Source organism: Phaenicophaeus curvirostris, chromosome 20 (genome assembly GCF_032191515.1).
Source record: "Phaenicophaeus curvirostris isolate KB17595 chromosome 20, BPBGC_Pcur_1.0, whole genome shotgun sequence".
In the NCBI taxonomy this organism is placed as follows: Eukaryota; Metazoa; Chordata; class Aves; order Cuculiformes; family Cuculidae; genus Phaenicophaeus; species Phaenicophaeus curvirostris.
In genome coordinates, this window is record NC_091411.1 from 9,201,935 (window position 1) to 9,224,215 (window position 22,281).

Below are 22,281 nucleotides of genomic sequence, written 5' to 3' on the forward strand. Positions count from 1 at the left end.
TTCCCTTCCCTCCCCACCCTCACGCAAATTGAATTTCCATTTATGTTAGCAAGGCAACGGATTATAGCTTGGAGGGGTGCTGCCTGCTTCAATCCCTAATTCAGTGCATCAGTTGTGTTTAAACCTACTTACCTGTAAATCAGTGTCTGTTCGAGGCTGGCAGCCCTCACCTCCTGCCGATGGAGCTGCTTCCCGGAGCTTCGCGTCACAAATGTCAGGCCCTGCTGCTTTCAGGGATCTTGAAATCACAGCTTTTCTCCCTTTAGGGCTGACTTTGTATCCGGGGTCGTTTGTTGCACTAAAGGTCAGGGTAGTTTCAGCACATCGCCAGGAGGGTTTGGATGTGTGGCTCTGCAGAGGACGGGGCGAGCAGCACCCGGCAGGGGATTAATGCTGTTGCTGGGGTTCATATGGCATCCAGCACAGTCAAGTTGGGGCCTGGGGGAAGCATCTGTCCATTAAAAACAGCCCTTCTACACGCTGACAGCATGCTCCAGCTATTCCCTGTGCATCACTGCACCCTCAGCTCTTTGCTGCTGGGTAGGGGGGTGGCAGGCTCTGCCTGGAGCAGGACAGAGGGGTGCGCGGGGACACCTGAGCCTCATCTCCAGTACAGGATGCTCCCATGCAAGCACCAACGCAATCGCGTCGGCATTAGCTCAGTCGAGAGCTTGCAGGTAGGAAGAAAGCTGCTGCCTCTGCTCTGCCTTTGAGGAAAGGGGCTGAACTCACAGCTCCCATCCCGCAGCCCTCCCGGCAGCCAGCCTGCAGGAGACTGCTCTGCGTCAGCCCCGAGCAGTCTGAGTTTTGGAGTCAGGAAACTGGCATTTCTACATCTCATTGAAGTCTTAAAATAAACACCCACAGCAATGAGTGGAAAGCTGGATCCTCGCTCCTCGCCTGGATTTACGAGCAGTGACTGGGGAGAAATCAAAAGAGGGAGAGATATACATAATTTTTTTCTCTTTAAATAAATTCTCACTGCTTATCTACAAAGTTCAGATGTTTTCAAGCTGACCTGCCCGTGTTATGCTGTTCCAGTGCAAATTCCTTCCGTACAGGAAAGCTCAGGAACTCCACTTGCACACACCAGCAACCTGGGGTTTCATCTCTAATAGAGGGAAGCAGAATTCATTAGCTAACGAACCCCTCCCACCCCCAATGAGGGTCTTCTGCCTTCCTGCCATGCAGGGAACTCGTCTTCTTTCCCTTTGCAATGAGGAAACAAAGCCAAGAGAGAAGTGGGTGAGTATGTGCTTGGATGAGGTTAGAAATGGGGCAAAGCAAAAAGCCTGTTCCAAGGGGCTTCTGTGACACAGCCAGATGTCTACCCGAGCAGCCAGAGCTGGAGGACAAGACACACCCAACTGATGCTTTCAAACAAGGATCTCAGAGCACGGTGCATGCAGAAATGGGGCCAGGAGCCTTGAGCAAAGCAGGGGATGCAGCCTCCTCCTTTGGGAAGATGAGTGGAGCAGCAGATCATTTGAGCCGTGGAGGTGCAGACCCAGCGTGGGGCACCACAGGGGTGGGAGACTTCCCAGGTGGCTGTAATGACCTCCCACATAGAATCATAGAAAGGTTTGGGTCAGAAGGGTTGTTAAAGATCACCCATTCCCACCCCTTGCCATGGGCAGGGACACCTCCCACTGGATCAGATTGCTCCAAACCCCATCCAACCTGGCCTTGAACATCTCCAGGGATGGGGCAGCCACGGCTTCTCTGGGCAACCTGTGCCTCCCCACCCTCACAGGAAAGCATTTCTCCCCCAAGATCTCATCTCAACCTCCACTCTTTCAGCTGAAAACCATTCCCTCTTGTCCTGTCCCTGCACTCCCTGACCAAGAGCCCCTCCCCACCTTTTCTGGAGCCCCTTCCAGTACTGAAGCTGCTTTAAGGTCTCCCTTGTCCAGCTAGCATCTTAAGCTATCGGGACATGCGTTTTTAAAGCTGACACCACAACCAGCAGGAGGGCTGGTGTGGGGTCAACTCTCCCAGGAGATGCAAGATGTGGCCGAGGCACGCACTCATCTGGGAGAGATCAGTGCCCTGGCTTTCTCTCTGCTTTGGCCTTTTGCCCGATAAAGCTGAATGAGAACCCAAAACCTCTAACCAGCAGGTCAGCCCACAAGGAGAGACGCTCCCGATCAATTGCCGCATTCTTGGGTAATGGTTGTGTCTTAGGACAGTAAAACCTCATCAAATTTAACATAGCGATGAACGCATTGATGATTCATTAAAACACCCAGGCACTGAGCTGAATCTATTTCCTCTCATTACACAGGCTGGGAAACGTGGATCTGTCCCCGTGACATTGCTGCAAGGACCACGAGTGAAACCCAAGACCCAGAGGGGACCAAAGGGGACTCCGCATAGAAGGCGTCTGAGAGCATCGCTCGTCACGTGAGCTGGCATTAATAAAACAAGACCACAAACTCCGAGACTAAAGCAAGGCAGTGTGTGTGTATCAAAGAACTTGAGGCAGTTCATTATAATTCCAATTAACGTAGAAAAGCTAATAAACGAAAAAGAAGACATCGGAATTCAAACCAATGAAAAGGGGGTGGGGGAGAGACTAAAGATTGCTTTAAACTGGAGCCGAATTCCCAACTGCTACAAAAGCAAAGAAATAACAAATATTTAACATCTCTAAAGGTCCAGGCAGGACATCGATGGGAGCCAAACCAGGGAGGAAGAGGAGCTGGGCTTCGCATGGGGATCCTTATCTTTCCTTAAGTGCTGTGCTGGGTTTGGATGGGCTGGAAATAAATCACATGAAGGTGAGAGAAAGGAGAAGGTTTTCACTTCTGGCTGTTCAGGGGAAATCAGAGTTTTTTTCTCGCATTTAGCTTTGCAGGGAAAATATTTCAAACACTGTCAGCGTTACTTCATGCCTGCGAGCTCAGACAAGGCCCTGCCCATGATCAAGGCTTCTTTGTACTAACTGAATCATTAGAAAGCAGGAGAACAAATCTCAAAGCCTGCAGCACCTCCCATTCGATTTCCTATTGCCGAGACACTCAACCTCATGGGATAATTATCTAAATAACCAGTGCAGGGCAAATATTCTCCCCTTGCCCTGTCCCAGAACAATCCCATCTGAAAGGAGAAGCACATCCCAGGTGCTTGCCATCCAGTGCTGAGCTCTGTACTGCCCAGTGAGGAACTGGCAGGAGGAAAATGCAAGCAGACAGGAACCTTCACCTGCACTTGGGTCAGCGCGTGCTCAGCAGCCACACAACCGGAGAGCTGGGACAGCAGTGCCGGGCTCTTGTTTCTCCTGGCTGCTCTCTGGGGTGAAATCTGTGTAATGCCAACACTGCAAAGCCCATGGGGCCATCAGGATGAGGGAAGCATTCGCTAGCGCTGCTGGATTTTTGGGAGAAGAGCAGCCTGGAGATGCCAGGACAGGAGGCTGAGAAGGGCTGTGTTCAGTTCCCATGACAGATATTAACCAAAAATGTAATTTTCCACCTGGAAAAGTGAATTCAGTCCCAGGGTTCCCTCTGCAGTCAATACATTCCCAGGGGTATTTTGGAGGAGGATAGGAGAAGGAGTTTGCACTCCCTAGCAGTAAGTGCACCTACTCGCTGCGGTCCCCATCCTCTGCCTCCTCCAGCCATTGCAGCTGAGTCTGTCCCTGCTCCCCACATCCTCTGAGACACTCCAGTAAGTGACACAGCACGCTGCTTATAACATGAAGTTCATTCTATTTTTTTCCCTGATTTCTTTGAGCATTAACAAGCTGCGGTGTCTCTGCTCTGGTTTGCACCCTCTCTGTCCCCAGCTGCTGGGAGCCTGCGGGGTACCCTTCAATGCTGGAGTGCACAGGAAAGACCCTGTGAGATGCCAGGACCTCAGCTCAGCTCTGTCAGGCTGGCTCTATCCTGCTATAATAAACTCTTGCAGCATTTTCCTGGAGGTGTGATCACGATTACATGTAAAACTATTATTAACAGGTTAAAAAACGGATAGAGGCTGAGATGAGAGGAGAACAGCCATCTCCCACGCTGTCTCCAGCTGAGTTATTGGGCTGGCTTGCTGGAGCAGAAAGCACCATTGCCACCATCCAAACCACAGGAAGGACATGTCCTCTCCTCAGATGCTCCCTCTGGACCTGCTCTGATACCCACAAGAGCTCGAGCGAACAGCACCACAGCCGGCTCGGAGAGGTTCATTTTAAGCCCAGCAGCAACTAAACGACCGTGAGGCTCCAAGTCGCTTGACTTGGCTCAGCTTTTGTCAACATCTCATGCAGACGCGTCCCCAGAGAGGCCATCCTCCAAAAATAAATAAACACAGAAAGGCCTCCCCAGGCTTTGTGCCATCACTGTGTTGCTGGGAGGAAACACAGAGCTGGACTGGTCCCCGTAGTGCAGCCCAGAGCTCAGCACAGCAACAGGGCTGGGGGGAGCCAAGAGGTCCCCTGAGTGCACTCAGGCTAATGTATCTGCAAGACACCAACCTGTGTAGTTACTCAGAGGAGCAAAAGCAAAACGAGGATGCAGAGAATGATCCCTCAACCTGCACCCTGCAGACCACAGGCAGGGAACGGGACCAGGACTCTCTCCATCAAACAGCTGACCTGTCAGTTTGATCACAGGTAGTCTGGTTGCCTTACTGGTGGTAAGTGATCCCAGTCTGGGGAACATGTGGAGCAGTGGCTGGGATTGCTCCTGGGGCTATCCTGGAGCTTTCACCTCACAGAGTGCAGTCAGGGCTGGCTCTAAACCTGGGCGAAAGGCACTGCAAGCAGGACAGAGCACATCCACGCAAGGCTCAGCAAGAGCAGTTTGCAAGTAAACAGCCCTTTCCAGTGTTAAGGAAGATTTAAGAGTGAATAACATCAGCCCAGTCAAATTCAATTGCTATTGATAATGTCCATGTGCAATTAGAGCCAATTAAGGGGAAGCAGCGAATGACAAGCATTTGGCCAGCAGTGGGGGGGGTCAATACAACAATCCAATTTCCCAACAACCAAATGCAATTAAAGAGTATCGCTTACCCAACTTGCACAGGAGGGCCAGCACATAAATGGGCAAAGCCAGGCGCGCGGGTGCCGTCATGCAGACCTTCGGGAGCAAGCTCTGCTCCTGCCCCAGCTTCAAGCTGCGGGAGGTGGCATCCATATACTTCAGCTTGGTCATGTTGTTCCTGATCATCCTGATGGCAGCCCTGCAGGGCTCGGTGCCTCGCAGGAATGATTTTCCCTACAAGGTGCCCCTTGATCCTAAGGGGTTGCTTGAGCTCTCCTGGAACGTCAGCTACCCTGAGCAAGTCGTGCATTTCCAGCTCCTCATCAAGCACTTGCAGTTCGGGCTCCTCTTTGGGATGTCGGACAGGGGCGAGTTTGAGAATGCGGACCTGGCCGTGCTCTGGAGCGATGGGCACAATTCCTATTTCGGGGTGAGTTGCTCGCGTGTTTGCACTGCTGCTTTTGGGGATGCCTCCCTGCGGGTGAATCTGGCTTGTGGTTTGTAAGAGCAGGGCTGGTCCAGGACGCAGCACATGTTGAATTGCTCCCACTCTGCAGGTGGAAGGTGTCCAAAAGGGCTTGGGGGTTTCTGTCCCAGAGGTAACAGATCTACACGATGGGCTTGATGTATGGTTGGACTCAATGATCTGGTGGGTCTCTTCCAACCTGGTTATTCTATGATTCTATGTATGATTTTAAACCTAAAGAGAAGAGAACAAATACAACCGCACATCAGTGAGGCTGAATGGAACCAGAAAGTGGATGTCTTTGCTGTTCTTTGCTGCAAAGAGCTCCTACAGGTGGTTGTACAGACTGGCTCGCACTCACACATGCAGGATGCATCAACACCTTGGTACGCTTGTGCTGCTGTCAGTCACATCAAAAATGAACCCCAGCTCCCACTGATGACTTTGAAATAGTGCAAAAATTATCAGCCAGAAAGGCTGCTCCTGCCAGCACCGATAACCCAGCTGCGAGTCGCCTTCGACACTATCGCAGAGATCAGCAGGACACAGGAAAACACAACCTGACGGCTGCCTGCGTGGTGCTAAAGGAAATTAAACATGCAAACGTATTTGGGTGGTGAACGCCTGGTGGTAACAGATCAGGGAAACTCAGTTCTGACTTGTCTCACTGGTATTGCTGCTGTGAATCTCTGCCCTCTCTAACGCAGTCCATTTGTCCAGGTTCTCATTTGGTTTGGCTTCCCACCAGGACTGCAGTTACAGTAGCTACCCTGGTGCTGTCCATCAGCTCGCTATCCCCACAGCACCATGTTAGAATTATTGCGATTGCGCTTGGCTGCAGAAAGCAATTCTCATTTTTCCCCATGTGAGGCTTTCCAGTAAGTTAAATTTTACCTCTCTGCTTACTTCAAATTAACCATAAAATACATTCTTTTGCAATGAGCCACAGTATGATCTGCAGTGTAATGAAAGGATGATAAGCAAGGTTTATTATCTGTACTGTTTTCCTGCTAATTACTGGCCATTCGAGATGTGTGGTGGCCCGAATGCCACAATGCGTCACAGCATTATGTTAAAAAAAGCATAAAGAATCATTTCTAATCTGCCTTCCTGATCTCACTGAGAGGCAAACAACGCTGAGTTAAGCACCGGGCAGCATTTGGGCTTTCTCCTTCGCTTGGTGCTGAACAGCATCCTGCAAGGAGATTTCTATAAATCTCTCCAGTCCTGGTTTTCTCTTTCCCAGCAGTGTTTCTTCTGGATAAGTATGTCAGCTGTTAAAAGGATGCAAATTTGCTTAACCCCCCATGTACTACGAGATTAATTTGCACTCCGTACTCCTATGAAAACAAATGTCACGCTAGCTTCATGGAGCTGATTTTACTCTCCCTCTCTAAGAACAATATGTTCTCGAAATACCACTCTATACTTCTGGCTGAAATGATGCCAAGATGCTTTATTCTTTTTCTTCTGTTCCTTCCCCCAAGATAAGAGCACTTATGCCACTTGTATGCATATAGTGAGGTACTCCTTGGGTGCCTTTCCTCAGTAAACAAAAGATATCGATAGGAGATGTAAAAGATCAAGACAAAAATGTTCAAATCCAAATTATTGCAGGGTTTTATACTCCAAACCTTCAAGTCCTTAAGCACAGGTTAACCTCCTGCTTTGCTTCTCAGTGTGACTTTGTCAACATTACCACAAACGTAGTTTTTGGAAGGCCTTGCTGGGTTACTGAAGCAATCTAGCCACAGCAAATTAAGGATTTTGAAGAGGGGCAGCAATTTTTAGGGCTGATATTGCAGCGTCCCAGCTTAGCAGGGTGCTCTTCCTCCCATAGGATGCCTGGAGCGATGCCAAGGGGCGGCTCCACATGGACTCCCAGCAGGATTACCAGCTCCTCGGGGCTCGGAAGGCTCCCAAGGGGCTCTACCTCCTCTTCAGAAGAGCCTTCAGCACCTGCGACCCAAAGGACTACCTTATAGAGGTATGGCATCACCCTCACCCCAGCCCTGGAGCAGAGCTCCAACCCCTCACCTCCATGGTTATACCTGAACAACGCTTCATTTCAAGGATAGCATCAGGTGTTTGCACTGTCTAAGGCAGAAAGGAAGCGTGCTACAGATGTCAGTCCTCGGACATGAGTAATGTTTGGCACGATCTATTTATAACCCCTTAAAAACCTCTATAAAGTGGTGATTTTAGCTTATTTGCATCATCCGCTCCTGCTAAGCATGTGTTAGGTCTATATAAATACCCTCCTGCATCACTTCAGTTTGCAGTCTGGAGCCAACTGTTTAGAGTGTCACAAAGAGGTGTTGGTGTTGCTGTTGCTCAATGGGAGGAAAAAAAGGAGAGTTGTGGCAGGAGCTGGAGCAAAGGGATGGTGAATAGAGCTGCTGTGTGTGGTTCAGTGAAGTCTCTCTTGGTCTGCATTCACCAGGAGATGGGAGCTGGGGGAAACTTTCCACGTGGGGATGTCAAAGAGCTCTAGAGTGTCAGCCACAGACCTCGAGTGTGGGCAGGAATCAGTGCAAGGCTCACTTCAGATGGAAGTCTGTGACGGACAGGATATTTTAAAGCCAACGTGGGCACAGAGTGTCCTTGAGTTTTTGTCCCTGGTTTTCAAAAGCTTGTCTTGTGCTGAGAAATGACTGCTGTCTGCCAAGACACAGAGAGCCCTGGAGGAAAATATCTGTGTGAACCAGGAAAAAGACTCGCAGGTCTTTATTCTCTGATCCTTTAAGAAAAAAAATATTTCCTTTTTCCTTTCCTCCTTATCTCCTGTCCAGAGCTTACTGGGTTCGGAAGCACCTTCCTTACTTGAAGGAGACTTTCAGCAGAGCTTCTTGTGGTACCCACCAAGAGAAGCTGGGCAAAAGGGAGGATTTCAGGGAGAAGTTTTGTTTCTGCTCTTCCTCCCCAGGCTGCTGCCTAGGGCTATTGCTAGGGCTGGGCTGCAGGGTGGGATGAGCCCTTAACCAATGTGGTTGTCCCAGCCTATAGCTCAGAGCATACAAGGGGCTCTGAAAGAGCAGAGAGGTGTTTTCATTTCGGAACTGTTGCCATCTAGGGAAAAACTTTCAGGCTCTCCCAACGGGTAGAGAACCCTCTCTGCTCATGTCAGCCAAAGAAATGCCCCAAACCTACAGTCTTTCTGGGACAGCACAGCAAAAGGAGATACAGGTGAAGTCAAGGTGTCTTCCCACCTAGGGATGGGTCAAAAGGGCCAATCCTGGATTCATGCCACCAATACTGGTGATAATGGTCCACACAGTTCATGTTTCTGCATGAAAAACTACCTGATAATCTTTGCTCTTGCATCAGGATGGCACCGTGCACCTTATCTACGGGATCCTGGAGGAACCAGTCCATTCCCTCCAAGCCATCAACATCTCTGCCATCCGCAGAGGACTGCAGAGGGTGCAGCTGCTAAAGCCCAACATCACCATCCCTGAACTGCCCAGCGACATGAAGACCATGGAGATAACAGCCCCTGATATTGTTATTCCCAGCCAGGAGACAACCTACTGGTGTTACATGGCAGAGCTCCCAGATGGTTTCCTCAAACATCACATTATTATGGTAAGAGGCAGGAGAACGGTGTTCTTCTCCTTGGTGCAGATGAGCAATCATGTTCACATTCTGCCATTCTGGGAAGTCCACGTCTTCCCTGCCCTTTCAGAGAGGCTTTCAGACCCACAACATGGTACCAAAACATCTCCCATAGCCATCCCATCAGCCAGTAGCACCCTCGTGTCTCCTAGAGAATCCAAAATAAGAAGTTTCTCACCAGGAGGTGTCAGATTGGTGACTTTCTACCTGACATAACAAGCAGGTTTCAGGGCAGGCTCTCAGCAGCTTCCTTGCAGAAGACAAAGCTGTGGCCATCAAGGGCAGACCCACAGCAGGATTATGGCACACAGTGAGCCACGAGGAATACCTAAACCTAGGAAACAAAGGAACAGGGATAGTGAGAGGAGGGCAGAGTGAGCCATGATATGAACTGGCTTCTAAAAGATTAGGTATAGTCCATAAAAAAAAACCCAATTACAGACATAAACACAACTTGTGTGCACTGCCCAGATGTTTTGCACATCCTTGGGTCACCTCCCCAAAGGAGGAGCAGAAAAACCTGCAGGCTTTCCAGTGTCAAGTATCGTAACACTAGTCTGAGGGCCCATCACAAGCTGCTGGGAGAACATCACCCTGGCAGGCGCAGAGGTGGCTCAGCAGATGACCTGGCACACCCAGAGTCAAAACCACACAACAGGGAGAGGTAAAACCTGACACACAAGCCAAAGTGAGCGCTTAGTGATATATACGGGAGAGACGATGCTGCAAAGGAAGACTCAGAAGGAGGATTTTCTCTTCAACAGATGGTGTGAAATGAATCATCTGTGTGTAAGTAAAAAGTGCGTAACTCCTGATACCTTCCCGCTGCTGCAGATCATTTCTACAGCTGGTGCTTTTAGCCAGAGCTGCTCCTCAGGTTTATTTGAAGTCACTCTTTCTACCCATATCCCTGTGCCCCGAACAGCTGTTGACTAGAAACAAAACCCAATAGCTGCTGGCAGAGCTACCATAACATGGCTAGGACCCTCTTTAGGAAAAGGCAAAGTCACCTCAGTCCTGCAAAACAGGCAAAGGACTCAGTCATCACGAAGCAGGCCAAGATTTGCTGCTGATCAGTTGTATCTGTTGGTGGAGAAGGGATGAGATGTTGCCCTGTGGGTTTTGGTGGACTCTGGGCTGGACCCAAAGACAACCATGACCTTTTGGTCCTTGGTGTCTCATGCCCAGAGCAACCTTCCCTCCCCATCACATGGCAGAAACTACCCCCCAGCCAATAGTGGAGAGCAGACATACCTGCCTTGGGCTCCTTGTGGATCCTGTGCAGACAGCAGCCCCCAGGGATGGGCTCTCAGCAAACAGTCTTAATCTGTTCCTCCTTCTTGGACACTGCTTTGCAGTACGAGCCAGTGATCACGGCAGGCAACGAAGCTCTGGTTCACCACATGGAAGTCTTTCAGTGTGCTGCTGAGTTCGACAGCTTTCCCCATTACAATGGGCCCTGCGACTCCAAGATGAAGCCAGACCGGCTCAACTACTGCAGGCACGTGCTTGCAGCATGGGCCATGGGAGCACAGGTGGGTGTAAGACAGAACCTGCCACCCTGGGTGAAAGCTTTTCTCCTGGGCACTTCCTTGCTGCCTCCCAACCCTTCTTGATCCCATCTTGGGATTTTTCCATGGGGGCTGCCCCAACCCCAGCCTCTGCTGGGATTTGTGTCCGGCCCTATCTGAGCTCCCCATGAGTTTCCACCTCACCCTAGTCCACCTCCTTGGTGTCATAAATCACGTGTGATGCTCCATCTCAGTGGTTATGCCGTGGTATCTGCATGCTAGTGTGCAAGAAGTCTTCGGAAGCAAGACCAGTTCACCTCACACAGCCAAGAGCACAAGTCACATCCCTCAGCCCATGGTGGGAGTCAGGATTATTCCTAGACATTTCCCTCAGGATTTTCAGCCTTGTCTTCAGAAAAGCTGCCCTACTTCTCCCCTAACACCCTGCCTCTGCTTCCAGGCTTTCTACTACCCTGAAGAAGCGGGTCTTGCCTTTGGTGGCCCAGGCTCCTCCAGATATTTGCGCCTTGAGATTCATTACCATAATCCCCTGGTGCTGCAAGGTGAGTAGACACGTTGCAATGCCCAGTGGCTCCGCAGCAAGGTAGTGGCAGAGGAGCTGGGTAAACACCAGAGACCGCCAACTTTCCAGGGAGGACTTCATACAGAAGAAACCTTGGCCAAAATCATAGCCCTGTTTGCAGTTTCCTGGAGACTTCACAGTCCAGATCTGCGCTCGTGGGAGGAATACATTAAAGCCCCACTGTGCTGCTGCCTTTCTGGTCTCAGCAAAGCCATCCTCACCAGAGCCTGGACCCGTCCTGGTGCATGCTCAGCATCAGGGAGGGATGCCTGGTCAAGCCCACAGTGCCTCATGCAGAATGCTGCCTCTACACATCATTCCTGCAGGGCTGTGCTCCAAGGCAACACCAAGGTTTAGTCAGGCTTGTCACAGAATATCCCTCTAATTTCTTTGCAAGGTGGTGGTGGTGGGTCTGAGCTCAGAGACAAGAGCAACAGCAGTGCCAAAGTCACTAGAGAGACAGCACCAGCCTGGCTGGGGATGAGGAAATTTAGATGTTTTACTGGTGCTCCTGCTTCGATAACATTGTCAGGAGACACATTTGAAAAAAAAAAAAAAAAAAAGGATTCCAAACAACCCAGTTTCTTCATTTACATAAAAACAAGTAGCTTCTTGACTACCCAAAGTGTATTTTTAGGAGACCAGAGCATATGTACTGTAGATCAACCACAGCACATTCAGCAACTTGAGAAGAAACACATCTATAAATATGGAGATCATGTCTTTCATAATTTCTCTGCTTTTGCTGGTTAACCAATTATGTTTCCCCTGTTATTCTTATTCCTGGGTGGGCTCCAGCCCAGAGACAGGGGTTCCTAGCCAGCTTGAACCCCTTCTGACCTACTGAACATGCCTTTTCCCTTTGCTGGCTAAGCTGGGTGGCAAATGAGAGCCAGAGCTTGGCTTTGCAGCCCAGAAGAGCTCACTGCTGCCTCTGCCAGCCCCATGGTCAGCATTGCCAGGGCACATCATGGGCACGGGGTCTTCTCCAGCTCCCACCAGCCCCTTGAGGCAGGTTAAATTGAGACATCTCAAACGCAAAGAGGGGAGAAGCTTTCCAAATGCAAGGAGCACTTGCTCCATAGGCTGGTCTCCTCCTTCCAGGCCCCCAATAATAGCATGGCCTTAGCTTTCTAGGTGTATCAGTTAAAGAAGAGGCAACGAGCCATATTTCTGAGAGAGTTCTCCAAAGCACCCCATGATCTGTTCTGCTTTGGGTTCTCCAGAGGTGCTCCTTACCTTTCTTGGGAGCAATTCAACCTCAGGTCACTGACCTCTCTAGGCAACGTGTTTTGGGCCACTCAGTAAAGCCTTGCATGAATGTATCTAGGATTTAAAAACAATAAGAACTGCACACATGAAGAAAGCTGCGAGCGAGAGACCAGCACACCTCTCCCCACGCCCACTGTGGCAGAGTAATTTTTCATGCCTGACCTCGTCCCAGCAGCCGTTACTTCTCCCGCAGTGATGTGCAGCCTCGTCCTCTTGCCCGGCAGGTCGCCACGACTCCTCAGGGATTCGCCTCTACTACACGGCCACCCTGCGACGCTACGATGCCGGCATCATGGAGCTGGGCCTGGTCTACACGCCGGTGATGGCCATTCCCCCCGGCGAGGACTCTTTCCTCCTCACAGGGTACTGCACTGACAAGTGCACCCAGCTGGTGAGTGCCCGTCCTCTCCATCCTGGCTTGGCCTCAGAGAAGAGAGATTGTAAATGGCTTTTCCTGGGGCCCAGGCAGCAGTGATACAGCACCGAGCTCTGAGTTCCCAGTTCTAAACTCCCCAAACTCCTTATTGTGCTTGAGAAACTGTCACCTCTGGCCTGGACAGGCGCACACTCTCCTGGATGGAAAACTGGTTGGCTGGAGGGCCCAGAGAGTGGTGGGAAATGGAGTTAACTCCAGCTGGAGGCCAGTGACAAGTGGGGTTCCCCAGGGCTCAGTGCTGGGTCCAGCCCTGTTCAATGTCTTTATCAATGACCTGGATGAAGGCATCGAGTGCACCCTTAGCAAGTTTGCGGATGATACTAAGCTGGGTGGAAGCTGGATCTGCTGGAGGGTCGGGAGGCTCCAAAGGGATCTGAACAGGCTGGATCCATGGGCTGAGACCAACGGGATGAGGTTTAACAAGGCCAAATGGCAGGTCCTGCACTTGGGGCACAACAACCCTGAGCAGCTACAGACTAGGAGAAGTCTGGCTGGAAACTGTCTGGAGGAGAGGGACCTGGGGGTGTTGGTTGACAGCGACTGAACAGGAGCCAGCAGTGGCCCAGGTGGCCAAGAAGGCCAATGGCATCTTGGCTTGGATCAGACACGGCGTGACCAGCAGGTCCAGGGAGGTTCTTCTCCCTCTGGACTCGGCACTGGTGAGGCTGCTCCTCGAATCCTGTGTTCAGTTCTGGGCCCCTCACCACAAGAAGGATGTTGAGGCTCTGGAGCGAGTCCAGAGAAGAGCAACAAAGCTGCTGAGGGGGCTGGAGAACAGGCCTGATGAGGAACGGCTGAGAGAGCTGGGGGTGTTTAGCCTGGAGAAGAGGAGGCTGAGGGGAGACCTCATTGCTCTCTACAACTCCCTGAGAGGAGGTTGTGGAGAGGAGGGAGCTGGGCTCTTCTCCCAAGTGACAGGGGACAGGACAAGAGGGAATGGCCTCAAGCTCCACCAGGGAAGGTTCAGGCTGAACATTAGGAAAAAAATTTTCACAGAAAGGGTCATTGGGCACTGGCAGAGGCTGCCCAGGGAGGGGGTTGAGTCACTTTCCCTGGAGGGGTTTAAGGGACGGGTGGACGAGGTGCTGAGGGGCATGGTTTATTATTTGATAGGAATGGTTGGACTCGATCCGATGGGTCTTTTCCAACCTGGTGATTCTATGATTCTATAAAATCTGCCTTGTACAACAAACAGCAAGCAGCTGGTTGGGATGTGCTGCATCCCCCTCAAAGCAGCTCTCCTGGGGAGCCATCTGCTCCACCTCCCCAGGGTACCATTCTCATAAAACTTGCTGCCAAGCTGGCTGAGCCCCAGCGGTGCTTTTCCCCGCGGCGGTGGGAAGATTGGTCTCTGCTTCCAAGGAGCTCCCCAAGAACTCTCTCAAGTATGGTTTCAAAATGCCCACATTGCTCTCAGGGTAGTTTGAGTGGATGGTTTTGTAGGGTTTACCCAAAGGGAATCATTTGTACCATCACTAACAAATGGAAGGAAGTAAGCAGTGCCTGTTCAGGTGCTCCTGCTGACTTAGGGCACAGCAGCACATAAATTTGATCTGGCAATGGATCAAGCATATGTCTCGCTGCAGGGACTTAAATTTAACTCTGTCCCAAGGGAACAGCAATCCTCAAACCCCTATGCAGGGACCAGTGCAGGGACAGATGGTCCTGAGCATGCAGCAAGGGGCTGTACGAGAGGAGAGAGGGATGGGGTTGAGTGTGGGGGCTTGAACTGTCCTTCCCCCAGGCTCTGCCCGCTGCCGGCATCCGCATCTTCGCCTCCCAGCTCCACACTCACCTGGCAGGAAGAAAAGTGGTGACAGTGCTGTCCCGGGAAGGGAGAGAACGGCAGGTTGTTAACGCTGATGGTCACTACAGCCCTCACTTCCAGGTACATGGGTCTGCAGGGGTGGTTGGGGGCCCCAGCTGGACTTCACCTGCAGAGCTGTCCTGGGCACAACACCACGATGTTGCTCTGATGCAGCTTCTTTCCTTCCCTCCTAGGAGATCCGCATGCTGAAGGAGCTGGTTGCAGTTTTTCCAGTGAGTGGCTCCAAAAAACCTTGGTGGCTTTTAAACAGACCTTCCCCTGACCCTGCAGCCCCGAGACCCCTGACTCCTTTAAGCCACCTCACCCTTTCTACTGCCAGCAGCAGTGTCCCACATGGTCTATCCTGTGCAGATACGCTGGGGACGCTAGGTAATGAAACCAGTGTATGGGCAACAAAACTGTCCCTGGAGCTAAATTAAGCAACTAATTTAGCTGGGCATCATCTAGCAAAGGAAGGCGCCTGAGGGTAAGAGCAAACCATGCATGCACTGGAGATGCCCCCTCCCTCCTTGCTTGGTAGAAGGAGAGGAAGAGATTCAGCAGCAAATGTAGCAGGAGTGGGTGGTAAAATAGAAGCTGAGGGTGCCCCAGGGCTGTTCAGGTGAGGAAGGACCTAGCTGCAAAGCAGAGGGCACCTACAGGAGCTGCCGTGCCCCAGAAAGCTGCTCAAAAGCCTCTGCACCCACTGAAACCATCCCAGGGCTGTGCTTTGGGGTGTCCCCTCTTGCCCCAGCACTGACCCCAGAGGGGAGGCTGTTGTGCCATCAAGTTGGGTACAGGTTTTGCAATTCAAAATGCTGCCTAAATGCATTATTTTAAGTGAGAAAAGCAGGAAACACCATCCCTAGGATACAGCCCTAGGGAATCTCCCCAGGGGATGCACGTTCATCAAGCGCTCCTGCGGCACCACAGCTGGTGCTTGTGGGGAAACAGGCTGCTCGTGGGCTGGCACCACTACAAAGAGTGGAGATCTGCTATATTACAAACTCCTTGATCCCCAAATTTGCTGATTGGAGAGGGGAAATTCTGCATTGCATTCTCACACCTACCTGTGTCTGTGTTCGAACCTCTCCAGGGTGATGAACTCATCACAACCTGCACATACAACACGAAGGACCGGAGACAAGCCACTGTGGTGAGTGCAGGGGTGAGCTCACCTGTCCCTGTGGGGCTGGTGTGTGTTTGCCCCAGGGTTGCGGGCACCCACCAGGTGGGTACCTGCATGAACCCGGGCTACGTCACAGCCAGAAACCAGAGAGAAGGCAGTAAAAAAGGGAACTCACAAGATTCTGCTGCCTGCAGCAGGGATGCTAAGGTGCTAATTGAGCAGGAGCGTGTGTCACTCTAATTCCCATCACAATCTGTTCCACCGGGGATTAATTGTAATTAAGGAGAAGTGGCATTTTTTGACAGTGCATGTTATTTTCTTACATAGGCAGCAAAAAAAAAGAGCCTGTCAGAGGTACCATCAACAGGGACAAAGCTAAATATAGCAGAGGGATTATAGGAAATCTGCATTTTAATGTAAAGCATACAATCTAGCCTGAAAGCCTGTCCTTGCATAAAGGATGGATGAGCAGAGGAGTAGAGTGCTGCCTATCCCATGCGCCTGAAGGTGTGTGTGTATGTGTGTGTGTGTGCATGTGTGTACATAGAGGTGTGAGCTTTGTGCCTTTGCAGTCCCTCTGTCCTCCCCTTGCCTGTGCAGCCATGGAGGGCAGAGCTGGACCCCGCTGCCAGCACGGTTCTGTCTGTGCCACAGGGTGGGTTTGGCATCCTGGAGGAGATGTGTGTGAACTACGTGCACTACTACCCCCAGACACAGCTGGAGCTGTGCAAAAGCGCTGTGGACCCTGGCTACCTGCACCGATACTTCAACCTCGTGAACAGGTACTGAGCTCTGCACGGTGGTGCTCAGTAGAAAGGTATCATTGCAGAGCCCTTTGCTAGTAACACGGGGAAAAAAAAGGTTTAAAAAGTGGGGTTTGAGGGCCTGGCTGAGCTGTAGGTGTGCGACAGCACTCAGGCAGCGTGGATTTCAGGAGCTGTGTCTGCACACTGGAGCACAGTCCTGCCCTCCCCTACCCCCAGAGCACACAGACCAGCCCAGGGGCTTAAGGTGAGAAGCACCAGGAAGGGTTTTCCCAGGCAGGGACTTCCCTGCAAGATTCAGCACACGGCTAAGTGCTTATGTGCAAAATACTTCTTATAACCCAAGGCATATTCCAAGCATCCCTCTCAGAGGAGCAGGCTGCAGGTCATTCACCCACAAGAAGATGCTGACTTTGCACAAGGTGTCCTACTTACGGACAGTCCGGCTGGTCCCAAGCCTTCACCTGCAAGTACCAGCTGCACTAGGCTCTCCCAGCACCAACTCCTAAGCTGTTCCAGGCTGAGCTTGAGGCAGGAAGGAATTAGACCCATCCAGTGCTGAAAGGGGACAACCCTGCTGTGTTTCAGTGTGGCGTTTCTCCTGCCCTAGGTTTAACGACGAGGAGGTCTGCACATGCCCACAGGTCTCCGTCCCACAGCAGTTTTACTCCATCCCCTGGAACACGTTCAACAGAGATGTGTTGAAATCCCTCTACGACTTTGCTCCCATCTCGATGCACTGCAACAAATCCTCAGCCATCCGGTTCCCGGTAGGTACTGGTTCACCATCAAAACTTCACAGCAAAACTCCCAGCTGTAGGTAAAAAGCAGCTCAACAGAGTGACTCTAAGGAGATGGGTCAGGTCTCCAGCGCTCAGGACACGGCTGCACCCACTGGGCTCAGAGCAGGGAGCTGGAACTGCCTAGGGAACCCTGGCCACGGCAGGACATGATCTCAGCACACAGTGCTTAAAACAATACAGCCCAAACCCACTGTGTATGCTTGGACAGATTCAATTAGCAAGTGAAGTTGCATAAAGTGATTTTGAGGCTGCTTTTGCTGAGAGTTAAAGCCAGGCTAGGTCCAGAACTGAGGAGAAATCAAGGTGGTTTTTACAACTTTGGCAAATCACATCAGGTCCCATCAGAGCAAGCTCATTACGTGCAGCATCTGTGCAGCCTCCGAACGCAGTGATCCAGCAAAATGTGAAAGATAGAAGGCTGTGAGATCTTTAAAGAAAAAACAGGCTGTGACGATGATGAAGATTTAAAAACCATTGATGTTTCCTGTCACCATCAGCTCCTGACACCATTTATTGGTGTAATAAGCTTACATGATATGCTATGCCTAGATCCAGTGCTACCCACCACAGCGCCAGAGGATGCCGAGCTGATTTCAGGAACCATCATCTTCCCACTCTGGTAAAAACCCTTTAGCAAAGTCTGCTCTGGAGGAGGAAGAAACCTTTCCAGTTCCCTGGAGCATCTCTCAGCCATGTAGAGCTCCGCTGCAGGGAGAGAAGTGACACAGAAGTTTAGTGCAGCAGCAGAATTATAAATTAAGCCTCTAAATTATCACTCAGACTTCTCTTGACTGCAGAGAGGTATAGGGGGTGACCAGGAAGAGGCTCGAGCCGGGCAGAGCTGATGCTGCTACAAAGTGGGTCATGAACATCACAGCGAGGGCAAAGCAGCCGTGCTGCCCCTCCTGCTCTGCTGGTGTTTTCAGAGCGAGCCCAATTTTAAGACATCTCATTTATTCCACACTGTTTCTGCCAAGAGAAAAAAAACACCAGCTTCTAATTAAGCTCATGTTTTTGCAGTTCAGTGATCCCAAACCTGATGAGATTTCTGGAAGGACTGAGTGCTGTTAATTATTGAGCAAAGTCTCAAGGTAACACTTGTGAGCAGCTGCAGGGACATCACCGTCCCCAGGTCCTCTGCACCTGCAAAGGCTCGCAGCGAGCTCTCTATGCTCAGATTTCCACTCAAACCCACTGAAAACAACAATGATCAAGATACTCCAAATGCTTTTATCTACCCTAGAAGCAGGATGCTGGCAAGGCGCAAGCACAGGGTTTGGGATGTATCGTCAGGGCAGACCGCTGCAGCAGATGGGCTTGGGGCTGAGCCCTGGAGCAAGTGCACCCTAAACATCCTTAACTGCTCCCTAAAATGCAAAAGGTTACAGGAAAATAGTTGTTTCTCCAGTTGGTGCTCCCCTGCTATGCTATCCCCCCTCCTGTCGCTCCTCATCTGCTTTGGGTGGATCCCTCCAGTCCTGTCCACTCTTCCCCAGGGCTTTCCTGGTGCTGGTTTAGGCTCTGGCCCATTTCGCTTGACATATTACAAGGAATTCAATCTGAAAGCATAAATTCAACTTTCCTCTTCTTGCTGATGACTCATGGCTCTACCTCTCCTCTCCAGACCTCCCTCCTCCTGCTCACACTGCAGCTCAGCCTCTCGCTGACGTTTCCGCATGAGCGCGCAGCTGGCAGCCAAAGAGTAGCATCACCAAACAAGCATCACTCAGCCCAGACTGATCCCCTCTGCCCTCACAGCACCTGCCTGCACCTCATCTGGCCACTAACCAAGGCCAACAAGTCACATCTGAGCTAGATCCTGCCTGGCGGGCTCAGCCCTCGGCGCTGTCTGACTGTCAGCTTGCTCCTTGCAGGGAGCATCCTCAAGACAAGGTGTCCCCATAAATGCATGGAGCTGGGGGTTTCGTCCTGGCTGTGGTCACCTTGAGCCCCAAAGGCTGTGACAGCCCTTCCCTGGCTCTGCCCCACAGCACCTCATCCAGGCTGCTGCCTCCCTCACGTTTTGCAGCAGCTGCACATGAACACACAACGCTGGCTCCCAGCAAACATCACTTCCAACCAACCTTCCTGCCAATACCTGGAGAGACAGAGAGAGCAGTTTCCAGGGCTGTATGAAGAGCACAGTGGGTCGGTGGGACTCCCTGGTTGAAGTTGTCTCCATCTGATTTGATGAGTAACACTTTTTGGGATGGAAACTCCCTAACTTTGTTGAGGTTGTGCAACGTGGGCAACCACAGACATCTCTGCCATTGAGGGGATGCGTAGGTGCTTCTGCAATACAAATAATTAGTAACGTTTCATAAAGAAAACATCCTGGTTCAGGCTAAATACTTCAAATATTAAATGTCATTTCATTTTTACATGTAGGGTGGAAGATGGAGTCTCCAAATACCCCAAACCCTGACTTGATCTCATGGTGCCAAACTCTCTTGCAGGGCGAGTGGGAGAAGCAGCTGCTTCCCACCATCACAGAGAGGCTGCAGGAGCCCGTCCCTCGCTGCCCACCCACCCCGGGCTCTTGGCCTGCTGCTCCCATCCCCGTTAACCTGGGTGAGCTCAGGAGGGACTGACACAATGCCTGCTCCTTCCACCACAGCGGGAAGCACCTCCAGGCAGGAGCATCCGCAGGGAACATCATCCCATTGCTCTCTCAGCATCTCTGTCCACACAGCGATGCAAGCCGTTGCCCTGGTCCCTGCCTACGAAGAGGGCTAGGGCTCACAAGCTAGAGTTCAGAAAGTACTCTGGAGATGGAAAGCACTATATTTAGAGTGTTATTAGCAATCTTGGCTCTGAGTAATGCTGCTTTCCACCCCCAGAATAATAACATGGAGGTTTGCTATTGTGCCAAACCCAGTGCTGCCCTGTGGGGGGGGGTGGGGAGAAGCCTGTTTCCCTGCAGAGAAACTGAGGCATGGAGCAAAAACCTGTGTGGGAGCAGCATACGAGCCTTCCCAGTGCCCCACGGTCCCATTTAGCTTGGGGCAGTTCCACGGGTGCTCTCCCACGCTGGCACCCATGGCGAGGATGGAGGCAGGGAGGGATGCTGCATCACCCACCCGGAGCTCGCCTCCCCGCTGCAGGGACTGCAGCTCCTGCCGCGCTCCTCCTCCCAATCCCTCACACTGGGGATTATTCCTCTTGACACCACCAGATGCCAATGGCCGGGAACAAATGATACTTCTGCGATGGGGTTTAGAAAGGGGGAGAGGTGGCGGGGAGGGACACAGAAGGGGGAATGACAAACCTTTTGGCAGGAAAAATGACTCCATTAAACATCTAGATGTAAGAAAATATGAGATAAAATTGCTTTTTCCTGTTGAGCTCCAAAGGGAAAATCCTTGGGAGGAGCAAAGGAAAGGCTGGTGGTGCTGCTTGTCCTTCACAACCGGGTGGATGCTGGGGTGGCATCCAGGATGGGGTGGCAGCCAAAACCTGCCCCCCCCCGGGTTTAAGGGACAATCTCAGGTCAGAGCACTGCAGATCAGAAACGTCATTTTCGAAGCAAAACATTATCTTCACAGACACACAACGGTTCCCTGGCTTTGGCAGGGAGGAGACATAGTCCATCCCTCATTTATCCCCAAGATAAACTGCTAGAACTGCAGCCCCTCCTCTGCTCCCAACCTGGGCAGAACCAGGGAGCACAATCACCTCCTATTCCAAGACAAATTCATCTCAGTCTTGTTTTTTAATGTTTCCAGTAAAACCAAAGTATTTGAGAGTTCAAACTCTTGCCCATGGCGCTTGTTGTATGAGGCTAAGGAATTGAAATCAGCTCTAAAGAGGACATAAACCAAGCAAACCTAGTCAAGGGAAATAAAGTGAAAGCATGCAGTGTGATTGCTTCTTCAGGCGGGTGAAAGCTTCAGCAGATATCAAGCCCTTGCTGCGCTGCTGGAGATGGAGCCCAGCAAGGGATGATTAAGGGGATGGGCTGGGAGCAGCCGACCCTTCCCTTTAACAGGGGGGTTCACAGGCTGCATGCATGCAATAAAAATACTTCCCTGACACCTCTGAGACTGGATCTGCGCTGCCAGAGGCCGATGGGGTAGCAGCACACAGCTCAGCTTCAGGATACATCCCCCTCTCTGTTGGAACCTAAAACGAACCACCTCCAAGGTGACCTTTGGGAAGAAACCAGCAGTGGCCAAGGGCAACCCTGGTGTGTCAGTGCCCTGGCTGGTGAGGTTAGACCATGGTGCTGAGCTCATCCTGCCTGCACTGGGGGCACACAAATAGTAGTGACAACGCAGTTGTGGACCAAAACACATTAATCAAACTCCTTTCCTTATCCTATGAAATCAGAGGCTACGCACACACATGCAGCAAGGGCCCAGATTCCAACAGTACTCACCTTTGGGAGTTTTTTTCATTCTCTGGGGCTCAATACAAGAATCTCTCCCCACTTAAACATCAAGGGAATGCACAACACCATCGTGTTTTCCTCATTTCAAACCCTGGGGCTGACAGCACTCCCTGGGCACCAACACACTCCCATTCCCACAGCTAAAAACTGGCACTCGTCTTTACTAAATGGACAAGGTCATTGTTTGGGTCTGGGGAGCATCAACCCTTCCTGCCTTCTGCACAACCATCACACACTGACAGCACTTGAGCACCACAAACAAAATCAAAGCAGGCACTGGAATTTTCTCACCCCAGGGTTATTTTTTTAAAGGGCCCTAGATGCTATTTACCACTAAAGGCAATGCCAATTGGTGCTTAAACACCATGAAGACACGACGAAGCATCTTGCTGAAGCAGGATCTGAAGCTCCGGCTGTGATCACAGCAAGACAGGATGGAGAGATGAACTGGTGGTTGCAGAGGTGGGAAGAACATGCCTGGAAACCCTCTAGGTAAAGCCAACCATTTATTGGTGCAAAAGAACCCTGA

The 22,281-nt window shown here is 51.2% G+C and overlaps 1 protein-coding gene and 1 long non-coding RNA gene across 2 annotated transcripts; one reads left to right on the forward strand and one right to left on the reverse strand.

The window, feature by feature from the left end:
- Nucleotides 1-310: 310 nt before the first annotated feature.
- LOC138729202 (uncharacterized) lies at nt 311-5,139 on the reverse strand. The gene is made up of 3 exons (XR_011338847.1): nt 5,006-5,139; nt 1,019-1,111; nt 311-919 (listed from the first exon to the last, which is right to left on the reverse strand). It is a non-coding gene; the product is annotated as an uncharacterized lncRNA (long non-coding RNA).
- DBH (dopamine beta-hydroxylase) lies at nt 5,023-19,980 on the forward strand. Its single transcript, XM_069873209.1, has 12 exons — nt 5,023-5,406; nt 7,283-7,429; nt 8,770-9,027; nt 10,416-10,592; nt 11,029-11,131; nt 12,648-12,814; nt 14,604-14,747; nt 14,861-14,899; nt 15,763-15,822; nt 16,450-16,577; nt 17,170-17,329; nt 19,819-19,980. The coding sequence occupies exons 1-12, from the start codon at nt 5,035-5,037 to the stop codon at nt 19,951-19,953; spliced, it is 1,890 nt and encodes a 629-aa protein (XP_069729310.1). The 5' UTR covers nt 5,023-5,034; the 3' UTR covers nt 19,954-19,980.
- Nucleotides 19,981-22,281: the final 2,301 nt, after the last annotated feature.